This window comes from Vanessa cardui, chromosome 18 (assembly GCF_905220365.1).
Source record: "Vanessa cardui chromosome 18, ilVanCard2.1, whole genome shotgun sequence".
Lineage (NCBI taxonomy): Eukaryota > Metazoa > Arthropoda > Insecta > Lepidoptera > Nymphalidae > Vanessa > Vanessa cardui.
The window spans coordinates 7,929,125-7,947,420 of NC_061140.1; the positions used below are offsets into that span (position 1 = coordinate 7,929,125).

The 18,296-nt window shown below is 30.6% G+C and overlaps 1 protein-coding gene across 3 annotated transcripts in view; it reads left to right on the forward strand.

Annotated features, from left to right (window-relative positions):
• Window positions 1-18,296, forward strand: part of LOC124537452 (tyrosine-protein kinase Src42A) — a 62,386-nt gene that overhangs the window by 35,744 nt on the left and 8,346 nt on the right. For all 3 annotated transcript variants that reach the window (XM_047114304.1, XM_047114303.1, XM_047114305.1), the window contains exons 2-3: window positions 1,298-1,419; window positions 5,942-6,105. In XM_047114304.1, the coding sequence (XP_046970260.1) occupies window positions 1,298-1,419; window positions 5,942-6,105 (286 nt within the window). The remainder of the gene's footprint in view (window positions 1-1,297; window positions 1,420-5,941; window positions 6,106-18,296) is intronic.

The window sequence follows — 18,296 nt, forward strand, 5'->3', positions numbered from 1 at the left end:
GAAAATCTGCATGTAATAAATTCTGATACGCATTTGCCTGTCAATTCGAAGTGAAATAGTGTATACATTAAACAGGAAAAGTCGGCAGTTGAGTTGGAGTTATTTAATCTTGCTTATCTTCAAAACGATTTCTGGTTATATACCTATATTAAATATAGATATGTTTCTATTATCTTTAATCGAATCTTTAATCGATTCTTCAAACCGGAACACAACAGTACAAAGTATTGATATTTGGTGGTAGAATATCTGATGAGTGAATGGTACCTACCTACTCATTCGGGCTTGCATAAAACCCTACTACTAAATTAACTAGTACCCTAGGCACTTTCAACAAAACAAATGCAAATCAGTATTATTTTTTGTAGCGTTTTCTCTTTAGCTATGAACACTTATAATAATCATACAATTCGCATAAGCTTGTACTCCTATGTTAGACGTGTTAACACAATAAGTTTGCTCTCTTCGCAGCGCGCTCACGCCAATTGAATGCAAAATACTTATTCATTCGTCAACGTTGAGTCATTGTCGCCCCGCTTTCTGGGCGACACTTTATCAACTACCTATATTCCACGTTGCTCCGATGCCTCTTTGGTCGAGTGGCTAGCATAGACGGTTCCAGATTATTGGGGCCTGGGTTAAGAATCCTAGTTGGTCCATAAGTTATCGGGTTTTTCTCATATTTTTTTGGAAGTTGTATGTATACATACCACGCCTCGTAAACTGTTGGTCTTGTACTTTTATTCTTTCCCAGACTTTCCTTCTCATCGGATGAAGAGAGTTCAATGACATTTAATCGGTTAGGAATATATATCACCACGTACGACGCACTAATCCGCGTTAAATTTGTATCATATAAATTTGCTCGTAATCGCAAGATGTCTACCCAATATGAAATGCCTGTTATTAACTCAAAATCAGTACATTTTCTAGATCGTTTGCCGTTTATCGTTAGTACTCAGCTCTTTGAAGTCATAACGTGAAATCATTTATTTAGTCTTTATTTTCCTCGATCAATAGATTATGTAATTCCAAACGGAATGTCCAACTGGGGCTAGTGGTTCCTGATATTGATATAGATATTTATACATACAGACTCCAAGCTCCATAATATAATTCACCTGATATGAGCGGGCCATATGTTCCCAACAACATAGTCTGTATGCAATAGACATATTTAAATAGGAACCATAAGTTTAATATTATCTCTATTTTTGCATTGATTCTCATTATGCTGTATAATCAATTCCCTAATTCAGTCGTAATTGCCAATCTTAATATTTTATTTTTATTACAGATGGTACTTCCGTAAAATTAAGCGAATCGAAGCTGAAAAGAAACTGCTTCTGCCAGAGAACGAACATGGTGCTTTCCTCATCAGAGATTCAGAGAGCCGTCATAATGACTTCTCATTGTCAGGTAATTAAGCATATTTTTATATGTCGTATTCTTTGTTTTCATACATATAAAGTACTTTAATTTCTTAACCGGTTTTTCTCAACACAATTTACACAAGTTTCATTAAATTCAGTAACATGACGTATCGTACTTGAAAAGAGATGAATTTGATTTAATTCAAATAATGTTCCAAATTTAAATAAACTCACAATATATTTATTAAAGGACCATCAAATAAATTAATGTTATACCTACCTTCTTAATATTTATTTTAATCGATGTAAAAAAACATTAATAATAAAATTCCAAAACTTTTTATCATGAATTCGGATTGATTTGGATTTTTTATTTTTTATCGTCATTTAAGATATGATAGTGATCAGAATTGATATTCGTATCCATCAAATTGCATTTGTAAAACATTAAATGGATCGTTTCGTCTGCATTATAATTTAATTAATACAAACAACGAGAGCAACATTTCGTTTGACATTAAAAGCTGACCCGACGCGAATACTTATCTTATGAAAGTAGTGCAGTAGGAGAGAGAAGTAAATATGCAAAATTCAACGTGACCCAAACCCGAGGGCAGACGCTAGGCTTAAAAATTGTAAGTAACTATTAAAACACACAGCCCATCTTGAAATAGCCTCGGAGATTCGATTCCTGATGCTAAACCGGTTAAGTTTTTCTAAGACCCTACGTTCGTAAGCCGTGAGAATACGTTATGCATCGCGCAGACTATCTACATTTTGTAACGATTACTCTTTATTTAAATACCGCTGTTGTATTCGTAAACGGTTTTCATAAAGCGATAATAATGTAATCAATCATAAAACATAATCTTTATACTCGAATGTTGCAATCGCATAGCAACGTCGCGAGCTTTCCAAAAAAAATCGTAGATAATATTTTTCTTTCCAATTATGACATAATGTTATTCTGTAATATAACAATTACGTAATATATTAAACAAACATTATTTCTTAATTTATTCTCTTTATATTTCTTTTAACCAATACAGTTGGAACAAAATCCGGACTTAATGCCTGCGGGCATTCTCTACCAGTCAACCTTTAAAATAAATTCAAGAAGGCAGCATATTAAAACGATAATAGCTTAATTATTTAAATTAAATGCGAATACAATATATACTTACGTCATAAAATTAAATTAGATATTATTTTATTGTACGCCTTACGTGTGGCACAAGAAAACGTAAATACATATCACGTGTATAGTTTTCTTCCATACAATTTAGTAACAGTTTTGTTACTAAAAATATGAGAAAGAGCAATAAATTTTATAAATCGCATTTAAAATATAAATCTTATAAATACATAAGATTACTCGAAAGTAAATAATGTAAAACTATTATATAAGACAGTTGTTATTTTTTTATATTTTTCCGTCACGGTATTATAGTCGCAGTTAATAATACCGAATCTTTAGTTACAATATAATAGAAACGAGAGCTATTTGATACTAAAATAAAAGGTAAAACTTTTTAAAACTTTTGCCACATATTACTTATTTTGTAGACACGCCAGAGATATGTATGTGTATATACAATGTATCAATACATAACTCAGCATTGTTACATGCTCACAAGAAGTCGTCTAGACAAGATAAACTTCAGACTTTAATCAATATTAACTTTAAAGTCTTGCGTTCAGTAAAAATGTATTCTTCTAAATAATAATAATTTAATATATCTTTGGATTGTACAAAATTATTTTTATCTCTCAATTCACTGTTATCATAATCAGTTAAGAAAGCTGATCGAATCGAATTCGCTGCATTTTTATTGGAATATGCAAAAGTTTAATAGCCTCGAATCGGGCCTTACATCTCAAGCGATAGCTTCGTTGAATTTTAACGAATACATATAGTTCAGCGGCTCTCACTCGATACGAAATCGGTGTATCAAATAATTGTATCGCTAAACGATTCACGCATAGGCCACGTAGCCGTTACATAAACTTATCGAGGAAAAAATTAATAATAACAATTGAAATATTTTCCCCTTGTCGTCGTTACTTGGAAAAAAATAGTTTTAATATGGATGACTTTTTAAGTGTTTATTGCCTTTTTTAGAAACGAGTAATGCGTTATGCGATTGTAATTGTTTTTACTGGAAACAAACTATATCGTATCGTATTAATAGTATTTTTTTCCTAGATTTATTTTCATACTTCAATTAAATTCAATTAAAATGATAAAATCGCTATGAATATGTATCTATGTCATATTTGTAATTGATATTGTGAATTAAGTACAAAGTAATCTCATTTTAGTTTGGTTGCAAAATAAAATTGACTGATTATTCCAGTGTCATTTTGGAAAACAAAAACAATTATCTAAATAAGATTAACACCAAAGTTTGTATGGATTACAGGAATGGATAAGGATTATTTTGTCTCCAGATATTTCTCGCGATACAAGAATATTGAGGAATATCGTTTTCTAGTATGAAATTCAATTTATTCATTGGTTTAAACGTTTAGAGTAACGTAAATCTTTTAGCTGTACTGTCATTACAATCTAGGTATATATCTAGCAAAACAAAAGTTTAAAACAATTTTATATTGACTTGTATGTATTAAATGTAATATGTAACAAATATTTGTGTTACGATAAAATGATGTCCCAGTTGATTTAATCCTCTTTTTCATTGTATTGATTGCAATCTTGCGAGTGCAATAATTTAGCAACACCGAGCTGATGTGATGATGAAATAGTTATAGTCTTCAATAACTACGTGTCTTAATTAAAGATTAATATAAAATATAAAATTAATTACTTCCTTTACAGTAACCTAATAATTATATTGTGTGATTAAGTGATTAATAACAAAGACGAGAATGCTATGCCCTGTTATTTTATGTTGACTTTGACGCCTTTTTTTTATTGTATTTCAACGAACATTAAAATCCTCAGAAGTTTCCATCACATTATTCTATAAAACAACGTACTGCATTCCTATAAAATAATTAGTTTTTCATTGAATTCTAATTAGCCGTATCAAAGTGCTATCGATGAATTAATTTAATATTTATGTTTTGTGCATCATTTTATACGTTGGATTTTTATGTTTAATTCGATACATTACAAAAAATGAACACATTCCCGTCGATTAAATATAACTGAATCGATAAAATAAATTATCGATTTTAAAATTAATATTATCGATGTTAATATGGGCGCTTAAAGTATCCGTTTTAAACTTTTTATGTGTTAGCTCATTGACGTGTTACTTATACAGGAAATACGGCATCGGGTTACTTAGTATTCTAAGTATGTACTTAAGCTTAATGTTTTTTGGAAACGGTGACTAAAAATGTTTTATATATAAATTTTATACAAATATTCTGGATATGTATTGAATATTGATCGTCTCTCGCTGGAGTTACGCTTTGTTGGGTGTGAAGAATTTCGGTTGCAATTATGTCGTGTGGAATCACTTATCGATACGGTTTTTGCAGGTATGAATATTTTCCCACGGTTTTTGCGGTTTTATTTGTGTTAAATTCAGATATAGAAATCTCTCCGGTCTAAATTATTTTTAATTACTGTCAAAAGTCATTGATGAGCTGACTAGACTAATGACTTAGGTTTGTAAGCGATTAATATTTAGTCATAAATTATGGTAATATTATAAACCTAGTCTTCAGAACTCTTGATGATGGCCCGCTAATAATACTGAAATAAAACTAACCTAGCCTTCTTTATTCAAAATCACGGATTATTTTTCAATCTTAAATAGTTTAACTTATAATAGCTTCCTGAGTTAACACAATATATATTTAGTAATTAGTTATATTGTTTACAATAGCTGATAATTTAAATCCAAGCTAATTTAAAAGTTATTTTTTGCATCTAATTCGGCAAAAAATTATGAAACGAAGATTTGACGTGATTAGTAATATTGAACTTTAAGTTTTTTTGTGTGCTGTTTGAATTTTTTCATCGATTTGATGATATTAAAGATAAATTTTACAAGAGAAACTTGAAAATAAAATTCATAAAATTGGTACCGATTTTTTATGTTAAATTACTAATTAAGTAAAAGGAACTGAACGGTATATGACATGTTAATTATCAAAGTTCGTTAATGCAATACACGAAATCGACTTTTTTGACATCGTACCAGTACACAGTTAACACGGCAATCAACGAATGTTTACTTTGTTTTGTTTGTGACCAATGTATATATATATTATATACATGGCAGCCCAGATAAGTTATGAATACATAAGATTGAAAAGGAAATCGATTATCTTGAAGTTTAATTTTGATGTTCAACAAATATTATAAACAAATCCAAATATGAAAAAACAATTGAAGTTGAAGCAACATATTTTGAAAAATAATTAGCATTTAAAATCGATTCAGTGTTACAGCTCATATTACAATTGATTCATTAGAGCTCGTTTATAGAGTTTTTAATACAATTTCGAAAGCTAACTTTGTAGTAATATACGCGGTGTAGATTATCGAATACATTTTACCTTATCTCACTTGAAATATCCTTTGTCCGCAGTTCGAGACGGTGATACGGTAAAGCATTACCGCATCAGACAGCTAGACGAAGGGGGTTTCTTCATCGCCAGACGCACCACCTTCCGAACCTTGCAGGAACTTGTCGAGCACTACAGTAAGGACGCGGATGGTCTCTGCGTCTCGCTCAACAAGCCATGTGTCCAGGTCAGTTTTAAAACCAAAACGTTATACATAGATTATTTGTATATCTAGATAGGTGAGTACTTGCAAAAAAACTAAAGCAATCAAGCCAATTTTATTATCTTGGAATGAATTACAGCTAAGCTTGACATTCGCCTTACGTCATACAAATTTTATCTGTGCGTATACTTAATGTCCAACTGTTGGCAACTATTTTTTTCTAGAGTTCTCTGTTTTGATAATTTACTATCTAGAAATATAAATGAATCAATGATTAGTCTCTGATCTGGTAGCTAGTTATAGTTCGAATCGCCGATAAGGTCCATAATGTTATTGAGATGTTTGTTTCAAATTATTAGTTTATTATATTTAAAAATAGAATACCACCGTACCTCCACCATTTAAAATATTAAAATGTACCCACTCTAGGGACTGAGTTGTTAATTGTTATCGTAAATTACATTCAATTGTTTCTCAGTGACTTTTCCGCCAATAGAGCATTGAATAACAATTCTAGTACTTTTTATTCTTACAGCATAAACTCTCTGAATTAATTTAATCGATTTTATCAAATAATTTAGAAGTTTAATACAAAAAATTTAGCATAAAAAATTACGAAAGGTAAATACACGAGGGATTAAACGGTGTATTAGAAAGTAATCGAAACTTTAATTCATAATATATTGACCGTTATCAAAACAATTGCATTATATTGCATCTACACACTATAGTCTATGAGAAATAAAATAACATGCCGATGCATTTGGGCTTCTAGGCCATGACCTCGTTTGGGTCGCGACTGCGATAAAACTAACGTTTCAAAGTTTACACAAATATCTCAATATTGTTTGCAAACAATAGAACTATTAAACAATGGAACTCTAACGAATATTTTTAGCTTAATAATTATAAAAAAATATTTTTTTAACAAATACACGTATCTTACTTGGAATCAATTTGATTAAATTAGTTTCCGTGAAAGAAAAATTATTGAAGTCTCAATACGTCACTTACTACTAAACAATAAAGTTGACACCAGAAGTCCCTACAAGTCCCTGAGCGTCTACAATATACCATATAAGTGACATCGAGCTTTTTGTTTCGATGTAAACGTTAAGGTAGGATTACTAATGCCTAACTCTTGAGCAATACATTCCTTACATGCGATGCGTGCCTGGAATGCGAGATATAGCCCTACTGGTGCGAACTTGGCTATTGACTGTCTATATCTACCTCCCTATTCTATTTAAAAACTCGATACGAAATTATCTCAAAGCAATCAAATACAATGTTAACCGATTCCTTACTTACAATTGGAATTAATATCGTTTTTTTTTTTTTATTTAAATAATTATTGGCAGTTAAGGACGTTGATCTTACAAAGGAATAATTTAAATACGTAAAGATTAATAGAATTGCAATTTTCTACTTCAAGGTTTTTATCATAAATAATCATGCCATTCATTGTTACGTATGGCTTATAAAATATAAATCGCAAAATCCAATATCGGTACGGCTATAAAATTTATGGTTCGCGATGGACACCTTTGTTTGCGTGAGAAATATTTCACGACGTATTGTATGTGTCCGAGAACGTTTTCAATTCACCGAAAGCTCTCTCGGACGCGATCACGTGTTCTTTGTTTTGTAACCTTACTTTTAAACCGTACACCGTTCTATATGAATACTCGGAAAAGTTTTTTTTTTTTTTCATTATTATCATAACTCAACACGAATGATTAATTCTATATATCTATATAATCTACAAATGTCATTAGTTGATTGTAATTGTTCTCTATTGCATTAAAAATACGTGTAATTTATTATCTTTACCATCTTTTACAGAGATATGCACTGTATATATGCATGTATTCAATGATAACATTATCTTCAAAGAAAACCGCTCTATTAAGTGTAGCCATTTATTATTATATAACCAAACATTACACAGCACATATACTTTTTCATCATTAATTTCATCGTTCAAACTCATTCTCACTCGCCATCATATAATTAAAGTAAGTATAGAATACACTTTTATATGAATAAATACATTGTCTAAAAATACAAGCTATAACTTACTAAGTTAGTAAGTACTAAGTAGTTCTAGAAAAACAATATACTTGTAATTCTAATTATGAATGAATTCTATTTTTTATGAATAATTTATTAATTGCTACAAAACAAAGAGTATTATAGGTTTTAATTTCTTATCTGTAATGCTTCGTTCGGATATGCTCTAAACATTCGTCAATTCGCAATATAGTATTGTAGTGATTGGACACGTGTAAATTCCTATTCAATAAATAATACTAGAAATCGCCTTTCGACACGTATTAACTGCATGTAATCTCAATGAATTCTTATTTAATGACAGCTACATTCGTAATCGTTTGATTTGCTTCATTTATTTAATTAAATTATGAATTAAAACATTACTCATCTTATTAAATGCACTTTTACGTCGATATAGCTTTGCTAATTAAGGAATACTTTCTCTGGCTTTTTATTTAGAGCTTAGTGCAAAACCGTTTGAGTAGGTACATATGAGCTGAGATGGCCCAGTGGTTAGAGCGTGTGCATCTTATCCGATGATTTCGGGTTCAAACCCAGGCAAGCACCACTATATGTATGTGCTTAATTTGTGTTTATAATTCATCTCGTCCTCGGCGGTGAAGGAAAACATCGTAAGGAAACCTGCATGTGTCTAATTTCAACGAAACTGCCACGCATTTCACCAACCCGCATTGGAACAGCGTGTTGGAATATGCTCTAAACCCTCTCCTTAATGGAAGAGGAGGCCTTAGCCCAGCAGTGGGAAATTTACAGCTGCTTTACTTTACTTTAGGTACAAATGTAGTATTCTATATTGTATTGCCAGCTTATCACAAGCCTCAAGCTCTAACTAAATCTTTAGTATTGTAAATTTTAATCAGTTACAAAAGGTGACACATAATAATAGATGAATTAAATAAAAGCTTATATTTTTACTTAGGTGGATTTAGGCTGAGGTTCCATCACAGGACACTAATTGTGAAAAACAGCATATAAAATCAGTTTAGTTGAAAAGAGCAACTGTGCGAGTTTCTTGCCATTTCTTCTCGCTGATTGCTGTTTTCGGAACGATGGTAATGTTTAAATATTGAAATTCATTGTTGAGTTTACTTGAATAAAATACATTTGTTTTATTATTTGCATTTGTAAGTAACTGACCATAGGCTCATTATTAAATAAGCTACTTCAATTATTATTTACCTTAATAATAAGGTAAACCGTATTACGGCTTCTCTCCTATATCATAAACAATGTAAATCTATTTTAATATTATTATAAAACAAGGAAAAACAAGGAACTGACTCGTTAACTAAAAATGTTAAACGTTTATGATTGGAAGACGATTAAGATGTTATTATATCCATGTCATTACGGAAATTCCGTTTTGTTATATAATAAAGATATTTTGTAATTTATGGACTACGGACTATACACGACTTCGTTTGATAATTTCGTTTATTTTGATATTTTAATATATCAATGAGAATTATATCAAATTCCAATTTTTGACCCAAATTTTAAGTTAATAGTTTTTATATTTAAATCATTTTCCATGTCATTGTTTTTAAAATTAATAATAATATAGTCAATGTTGTCCGGCTTCTACGGACGTTCTTGACATTATTATTTATAATTCATTATTGGAAATATTTAGAAAAAGAAAAATGTTTTTAAAATTCTCGAAACATCTTCGAATATATTTCTGACACAATATTTTATGAACTGACGCACTTGTGTTGCAATTTTATTATACATTTTTATATTGTGGTTATATGATCGATGAGGCATTTATAGTGCATGTTTCACTGCATAATAAATAATAAAAATCATATATTATCATTCATAATTTAATTTATTTATGATGACGTAAACGGACTTGAAATTCTTCCCGATGACGTTATAAATCGAAGTGCGATCTTACAGGGGATACTTTAAAGATTAATTCTAATTAATAATCATAATACATGGTATAAATCAACTTCATCACACGTTATGATGCTGCTGATGCTGAAGCACTGTTTTGAATAAAATTCTGCTAATAAGGAACCTAGAAATGCGCAAACTAAACTTAGACAATCCATCCATATCAGTCACACAGATGTGAGACAGTGTATTTTTTTGTCTGTAACTTGGGTTCACTTAGGTATGTTTAAACAAAATAAGACGAAAATGATGACCTCTTTTTGCAATCTTGCTCATCTATAATTCGCTTGTTTTTCAGCTTCCTGCCCTAATGATATAAAATAAGTCTTATTTTGATTGATTTTACTATTTTTATTTGACATCAGGTTCGAAATATCCTCGATTTCGGTTCTTTACCCTATCATACTTTTTTATCGGTTAATTAATTAATGATTTGTATTTAAAATATTTCATAAATTACTACATTGGTTTAACAAATCAATTGTTTTTGTGTGAATATAAGTTATTTCGTACGAATGTGTCGTTTTATGGTCTTATATAATGAAATAACACGTTGATTAAAATTTTATACTGAATATAATAAAAATTATGTCACATTTAGAAGATTATGTTTAAAGTTTAAAGCTACAAACGCTACGAGGCGTTACGTCACACTATCTATAAATGGTAAATTAATATAAAGTTACGTGAAAAATATCCATAATAAAGATATATAAGGCTCAGGGTCCGACCACATTGGCGGAGACAGTCTCGAACGGTTTCTTTCGAATAGATATCGGATTATGTAATTAATACTAATAATTTTCCCGTCCGACTGATATATGATAGACAGATTTGTGGAGCCAACGTAATATCACACTGCGTACAGTTTTAAATTAATTCATGTGCATTTATGCGGCCCGTAATGATTGAACATTTATTACGATGTACAAAGTTTAATCTAATGTTTGTATTATAATGTTTTGTTCGTATTATATGTGATCGCGTATCCTCCAACCGGTTGGGTTGAACCTTTGTACAGTTGTTGTTTGCTCGTTATATGTAGACGGTGAAATAGAAAGAGGCTTGAAGTGGAAAAAGTAATCGCTACGTTTGCTTGCAATGCTGTAATAGCTGGTAGCTAATACGTATCAATTCAATTTTTGATATATTTTAACGTTTTAGACAATCAATTATTAATAAAGGTTTTGAAAACTTAAATTTCTTTTTCATATTTATTACATGTTATATTTTAAAATACATATATACAATACTATCTGCCTTGTTGATAAGACAGCAGATCCAATGGTCTGAAGACCAAACCCTAGACCGGGCTAATAAAACCTTATTGGGTCTTCTGCCGGAAAGTTCTAAGTAGTATTTTAGAGACTAGAAGTTGGAAAGAAATGTCTTGTGCCCTGCACCTGTGTTCGCACACCCACTTGGGCGCTGTAATATGTCCTGCGGTAGTTAGTCTTCCTCGAGATAGCACGCCATGGTTGAAAACCGGTGCCGTCGTCCAGGAAGACATCATCATATACAAAAATATGAAATAAATGATATTTCTTTAATTTTCATATCTGCTTACGTTAGAAAATAATTAAATACACACTGATTTGATATACGTATTTGATAAGCATATAAAAATAAAATAACTTGTTACATTAAATAAGGTGAATCATTTGAGTGTGCACGAACGTGTAGCTAATTATATTTGTTTCGCTATAAAAATAAATATGAGTAAATCTTATCAGATCCAGTGAATTAAACGCGTCAATATCAGAGATTCAGAGTCATATTTGAAACGTTATACAGCCCTTAGGTAGCCCTTTTTTACGAAGATTATTTATCCTATAAATATAACTTGGTGTGAACGCAACGGATCAGTAAATCAGGAACAGGCAAATCAATTTGGGAAATGAAACTGCTGTTTTGTTTATGAGATGCATCTGGTTATGTATGATGTGTGAAACGTATGTTAAAGTGAAATGCTGCATATTATCCACTTGATTTAGAGCTCGAGCCACTACCTACTGTTAGTGGATGACAGAGGCATGTATAGTGTTAATTTCGACGATCCCCGTGGTCGAGTGGTGTGTACACCGGTTTTCATGGGTACGCCACTCCAGGGTCCCGGGTTCGATTACCGGCCGAGTCAATGTAGATTATCATTAGTTTTCTATGTTGTCGTTGGTCTGGGTGTTTGTGGTACCGTCGTCACTTCTGATTTCCATAACACAAGTGCTTTATGCTTACATTGGGTTCAAAGTAATGTATGTGATGTTGTCTCATATTTATATATTAATTTAAGGTTCGTGAAACAAATAGTAGGTAGATATATATTTTGAGGGAGAAAATAAACCAGCTCGTTATTAATATAAAATATTACCGCAATTATTTATTGATATTATAGTTGTTGGTCTACAAACGTTCACGACGCAATATTTATTTTTTATCCGGTTATGAAACGAGATCCGTTCATCTGTTACTGTTAATGTAAAAATAATTTGCTCGTAACCGCACGAAAGTAATATTCGTAATTTTTCTTCGAGTTTTAATACGTCAAGAGAACCGGAAACCTTATAATAACCGAGTTCGTATGTGGATTTTTTAAAAAAAGTTAATAACTAGCGCCGACCTTCACGTGCCTCGCGAAATACTAAAACGTAAAAAAAAAAAAAAAAATACTTTGAGGTTCTCCATCAAATTTTGATCTGTAGGCCGGACTCTGGCTTTGAACGTTTCGTCTTACTTGAGTTTCTTTTTAGATTTTTTTAATATATTTTTTTTTATAAAATCTCAGGTTTGCGTTCCGGTAATGGTATTAGACAACGTTTATTATCACTGGCAACCGTAAAGCCCATATTGTTTATGTTTTTCACATATATCGCTCACCCTTCAAATCTACACAATGTCACGTAGCATTGTTCAGCGTTGTTATCTAATGACTCACCGAAAGTCACAGCTGTAAGATTCTACTTAACTCAATACAACCAGTAACAAATCAATTGGAATTTCTTTCTAATTTTATATCCTTCCAACCAAAAAACTCAATCAAAATCAAAATATACTTAATTAAAGTAGGCTATCAATTAAGCAATTCACACAATTTTAAATTGTAATTTTACTATATTCAGTGAAGCAACCACCGGATCGGAATGTAGATTCTACTTCTTTCTTACATTTTAAAACCAAAGGTAAATAGAATTGTATACATATTTATAGCACACATATAATAACATAAAACGCCTGTTATTACGCATAACTAAAAACTGTAAAATTTCATTCGACTTAAAATGTTTTTCGTTTTCTTTTAAAGATATATGTCCGTATTTATTATAAACCTGGAGATTTTTGTGTATTAATATTAGAAACAAAGCCTCTCATACGATAATAATATTTATATTTTGTCTATCTATATGCCTTTTTATTGAGTTAGGTTATAGATTATATGACATAACGCTGCCAGACGCTGCTAGAGGAAAAGACTTACAACTTGTAACCTCTGGGCCATCTCGGAATACAAGAGAAAATCTTATAAAATAATACTGCCATTATTTTATACTATGTACTGATATACATCTATTCAAACGGATCAAATCGTATTATTGAAGTTTATAAAGCTCATAGAGCACTTTTTAATGTGTTTATTAAATTGTAGAGTATTCAATTAAATGTGAAACTACCACCTATTTATTTTTATTATGCTTGTCACTGTTTATGAGATTATCTCGATTCCGTATAAAGTATTTAATTTTAGTATTTTAATAAAATCGTTTTAATCGCAAGCTTACTGTACATATTTTTTAAATAGCGTGATTGAATTCTCATTGTATATTGACAATTATATTCAATAGTTCTGATCGCCTTGTCATCTTAATTACAGAATTGTGTAAGAGATTACGTAACATTATATACACAAATATACATAGGCACAGATTTAATATTAATAACTTTTTACGTAAAAACTACATGAACCTGTACTGTGGATAATGAAAATGATTTTATTACTACATGTAAAATAAATAAATGCATATGTTCGGACCTCTATATGTCCCTACATTATAATATATAAATGTATATATGTATTTTTGTTCTTTATATGTAACTAATTGGCGCCCTTGCCTTTTTTTGGGTTTAGGTAGCTTATGTCCTTACTTCGGAAGCACAAGTTTGCTTCATAACAAATTTATCAAATAGGCTCATTGAGTTGACTATATAAGCCTAACAGATAAACAGAAATACTTACTACTTTCTCATTTATTATATTATATATATAGATTGACATTCATTATAAACCGTTCTCTGTACATTCTCACTGTACCCGTTCGAAGCTTGAACATGCAGTTAGTTATAATGTACAAGTGAATTGCTCGAAATACAGATGTCGTTAATGATCTTTAGCGAAAAATATGCCCTTAAAACAGATTGGCCTTCGGCTTATTAAAAACTTAATTTAAAAACAGGTGGCCTACAACTTTATTTGGTAATAAAACAAAATGCTGTATTTGTACAGATACATTGGAATAAAGGTAATTTAAAATAAAACATGGCTATCTTATTCGAGAGTTCAGACATAAGATTTAACAAAGAATTTATCCAGCGGCCTTAGATTTATACTAAGCCCCTCATCCTTTAATCCTCTCGTCTTAACGAAAGATATTTTAAATTCAATCAATTTAAAAAAAGCAAGTAGTCGAAATGAACACTAGCATTCATCTCGTGTGACATTTAAATGCATTTAAATACGTTAATAAGCAATTTAAATCGATATTCAACAATTAAATACAAGATATGAAAACTATAAATGTAAAAACCCGTCTCGTTATACTAAATGAATTGTATTTTAATGTATCGATATATTTCACCCGTTTTATTATCTATTTTCTATAGACTAATATCAACAAAAGGCGGCCATTGTCAAAACAACATTAATTGATTATCGACACGCGATTAAATGAAGCCAGTGACGTTTATACTTTAATGAACTGTATTGTTCGAAATGGGTTTTTATTACTTTTCATTGTTTTATTCGAGTAAAATTATTGTAATAAATGAAACTTAATTAATGATAGATTTCTGCAATTGTGTTTAATGTTTATCTTTAATGTCTTCGTTTATTTTACCTCTTTTTTGCTTTATCGTTATATCTTTTAGCGATTCATTAAACATGTTCGTCTGTTTTATATAAAATTGTTTTTTTTTTTTTTTTAGTATTGATGATTTGGAATACGAAGGAGCTATCTTAATAAACCTGTATTTAGAAAATAAATTATTCACTAACTAGATAACGAATCGTGTTGATTGTTTTATTTTTTTTAATATATTTAGTAATTGTTAACGTGACGTGATGGCATGAATTGGCGTTTTAATATGGTGATCCAATCTTGTACCTCTAGTAAGACTAGATCTTTAAAACTTAAAAAAGATCAACGTTCAAGCATTGAATAACTCATGTTTGATTAATAAATGTAGAGTACATTCTTGTTTGTGAAAAAAAAGTAAAACAGTTGATATATCAAACAAAAGTAATCAGTATTCAAATTATTCACTTTCGAATGTTTACATTTCAGCTATATTTTCATCATTAATAGTTAAAAGTAAAACCTCAAGGAGTCTAGCGTAGCTTGATGGATGTAAATATGTTAATATTGACATAGTTATGCGATAACGTGTCGTTTAATATTGTGACGCAGTGTCTTATGTTAATATGATTTTATATATCGTACTTGACACTTTCAAGTTCAAAGAATTTTGCAATAATCTATTATAGAACTAGTTCTTATCAGCAACATCGTCTGCGTTGTACTAAATAATTGACCTAAATAAAATTATCACGACTCCATATAGCCTTAAACCCTGATAGGTTTATACACGTGAATATGCTGTCTTAACTTAGAAAATAGTTGGGTAGTTCGAATAATAAATTAAGTTTTATTTATGACTAATGATTGAATTGTTTAGTTTTTCTGAATTTTGTTGCATATATTTTCCGTGTAATCGACTTAATTGTATAAGAAGCTGTAGCCTCTCATCGTTCCTGAGATAAACGTGTCCAATGATTAGTATAAAAAGAGGATTCAAATAAGAAACTCCGATGCAGGTTTCGTCAAGGTTGAATTCTTTTGGATGTTCTAAAACTTGCAGAATATTTCATACTAAAATTCGCATTTGCAAATACAATATATTTTTAGTTTAGTAACTAACTAAGAATGAATGTTTCTTTACATTATATTCTCTACATTTTTGTACAAGAACAAAAATTTAGCAAGCATACAATAATGTGTGCTTGCTACACAAATTTATGAAGAACTTTAAACAACAATACTTTTAATGATTGTTACTTTGAGTATTCTTGAGGATAAAAAGTTACATGATTAGGTATACATCCAGAGCTAATACAAAAATGTGAAATATACGGCATCTTTTGTAGCTGATAGCTGTCGAAAATTTAAAGAAGATCTCTGGACGAATATATTATTACTTTAATGTGGATTAATAATTTTCGGACAAAATTTTAGCCACGTGCCGACATCAGTTACAAAATAACTTCGTCCTTGTTTCGAAACATAACGTCTTACAGATTAGATTTTCACTGTTAAGTCGAACTCAGGCGACCGAGTATATCAGTTAGGTACGTTTCTAGGATAATAAAATTACATCGTCTCTAGTGTATATTTAGATTCACATTTCTCAACATCTATGCGGTTTCGAAGCCAATAGCGGTTGCAACATCTAGTGTTTAGTAATGCAGTGCGAATTATACAAATGGAATCATTCAAAATATCCTATTACTGTTTGAAGTCCGATTGAAAAGCTATTCGCATGTATTGATTTTTCATATCACCTCAGTCTATTGAGTTATAAAGAAAATAAAACCATGTAAGTGTAGAATGATTCATTTTTAAATCCACAATAAACTTGTACACACGCCTGTAACAGGTTTCGCAATATGGCAGACCGCCATTGTGATGACGTCACAAAGCCTTTCTATGACTCGAAAAGCACACTTGTTAAAACCAATTGACGCTTTTAGCTTGTAAATTATATTATATATTATGTACATAAATGTCTCGTAAAAAATATGAAATGAGTAGATTGGTGATAAATCTTAGTTGTAATAACATTATATTACAATACAATTTTCCCAAATGACATTTGAGCGTTTGTTAATGTATAAAAGTAATGAGTTAAGCTTTTTTTCCGCTGTGATTAGTTTTTGAGGAGGATCACAGTATACTAAATTTAATGTAGCTGTGATCAAAATTAATGATCTCTGTTTCACCAAAGATGTAACCCGTATTAGACAAAATTCGAATTTGTATACTTGATTCAGAATATAATATCCCATTGGACTAGCTCGGAATATTGGTGTTAATTGAAAACTGCTTTGCACGAACTCCGGTTGAATGAATATGACTGCTTAATATTTTACCTTTATTATTTAGGGTTAAACAAGGATGGGAAATCTTTCAATCCAGTCAAACATGGAGAGATTGATCAGTACAGAATCATTTCTTAGATCAAAAACTAGTTATTATTTAACAAATGGTCACTTTCAGCTGTCTGCAGTTTGACCAATCGCTCGGCTAGCGGATGGTCGAGCTGTCGATCAGATGACAGGTGTGGTAGTCAACATACGTATAGCCATGTATTAACTGGTTAAACCGCTCGCTAAGCTGCTTGACGAAAGTCAATATTTGACTTCCGAGAAATTTTGGATTTCGTGTAGCTTTTACGGTTATCCGCTACTTTTACGGAGAATGGGATGCATTTCTGTTGAATACCTGTCTGCCGAATAATAACTAATTACTATAATAAAATTTTATTTCATTTGTTCGATGTTAATCAGATGTAATAGATTTAGATGTCCCGTGACGTCATAAAAAATATACAATGTTTTAGTTATACAACAAAAGCCAGCCGCCAAATAACCTCTATAGACGGTTTTGCTTCTTATTCAAAATAATCTTTTATTATTTATATTTACTGACATTTCGTGGTGATGACATTTAGCAATATCTGATTTTTAATTAAGTGACATTCCATCTGAGTCTAAAATCCTCAAACTAACTGTAGTGAGTGTTTTTGATTTTAACGAAAAATATAGCGTTTGATGATAATATAATTGCGCTCCAAAAATTAAACAAGACATACAATTATTTAATTAAACAGTTACAAAGAGAATTATAAGAGATTGAATGCGTTTAGTATGTTAATTGCACCCCTTTTATGCGTAAAAAAAGAGAGCGTAAACA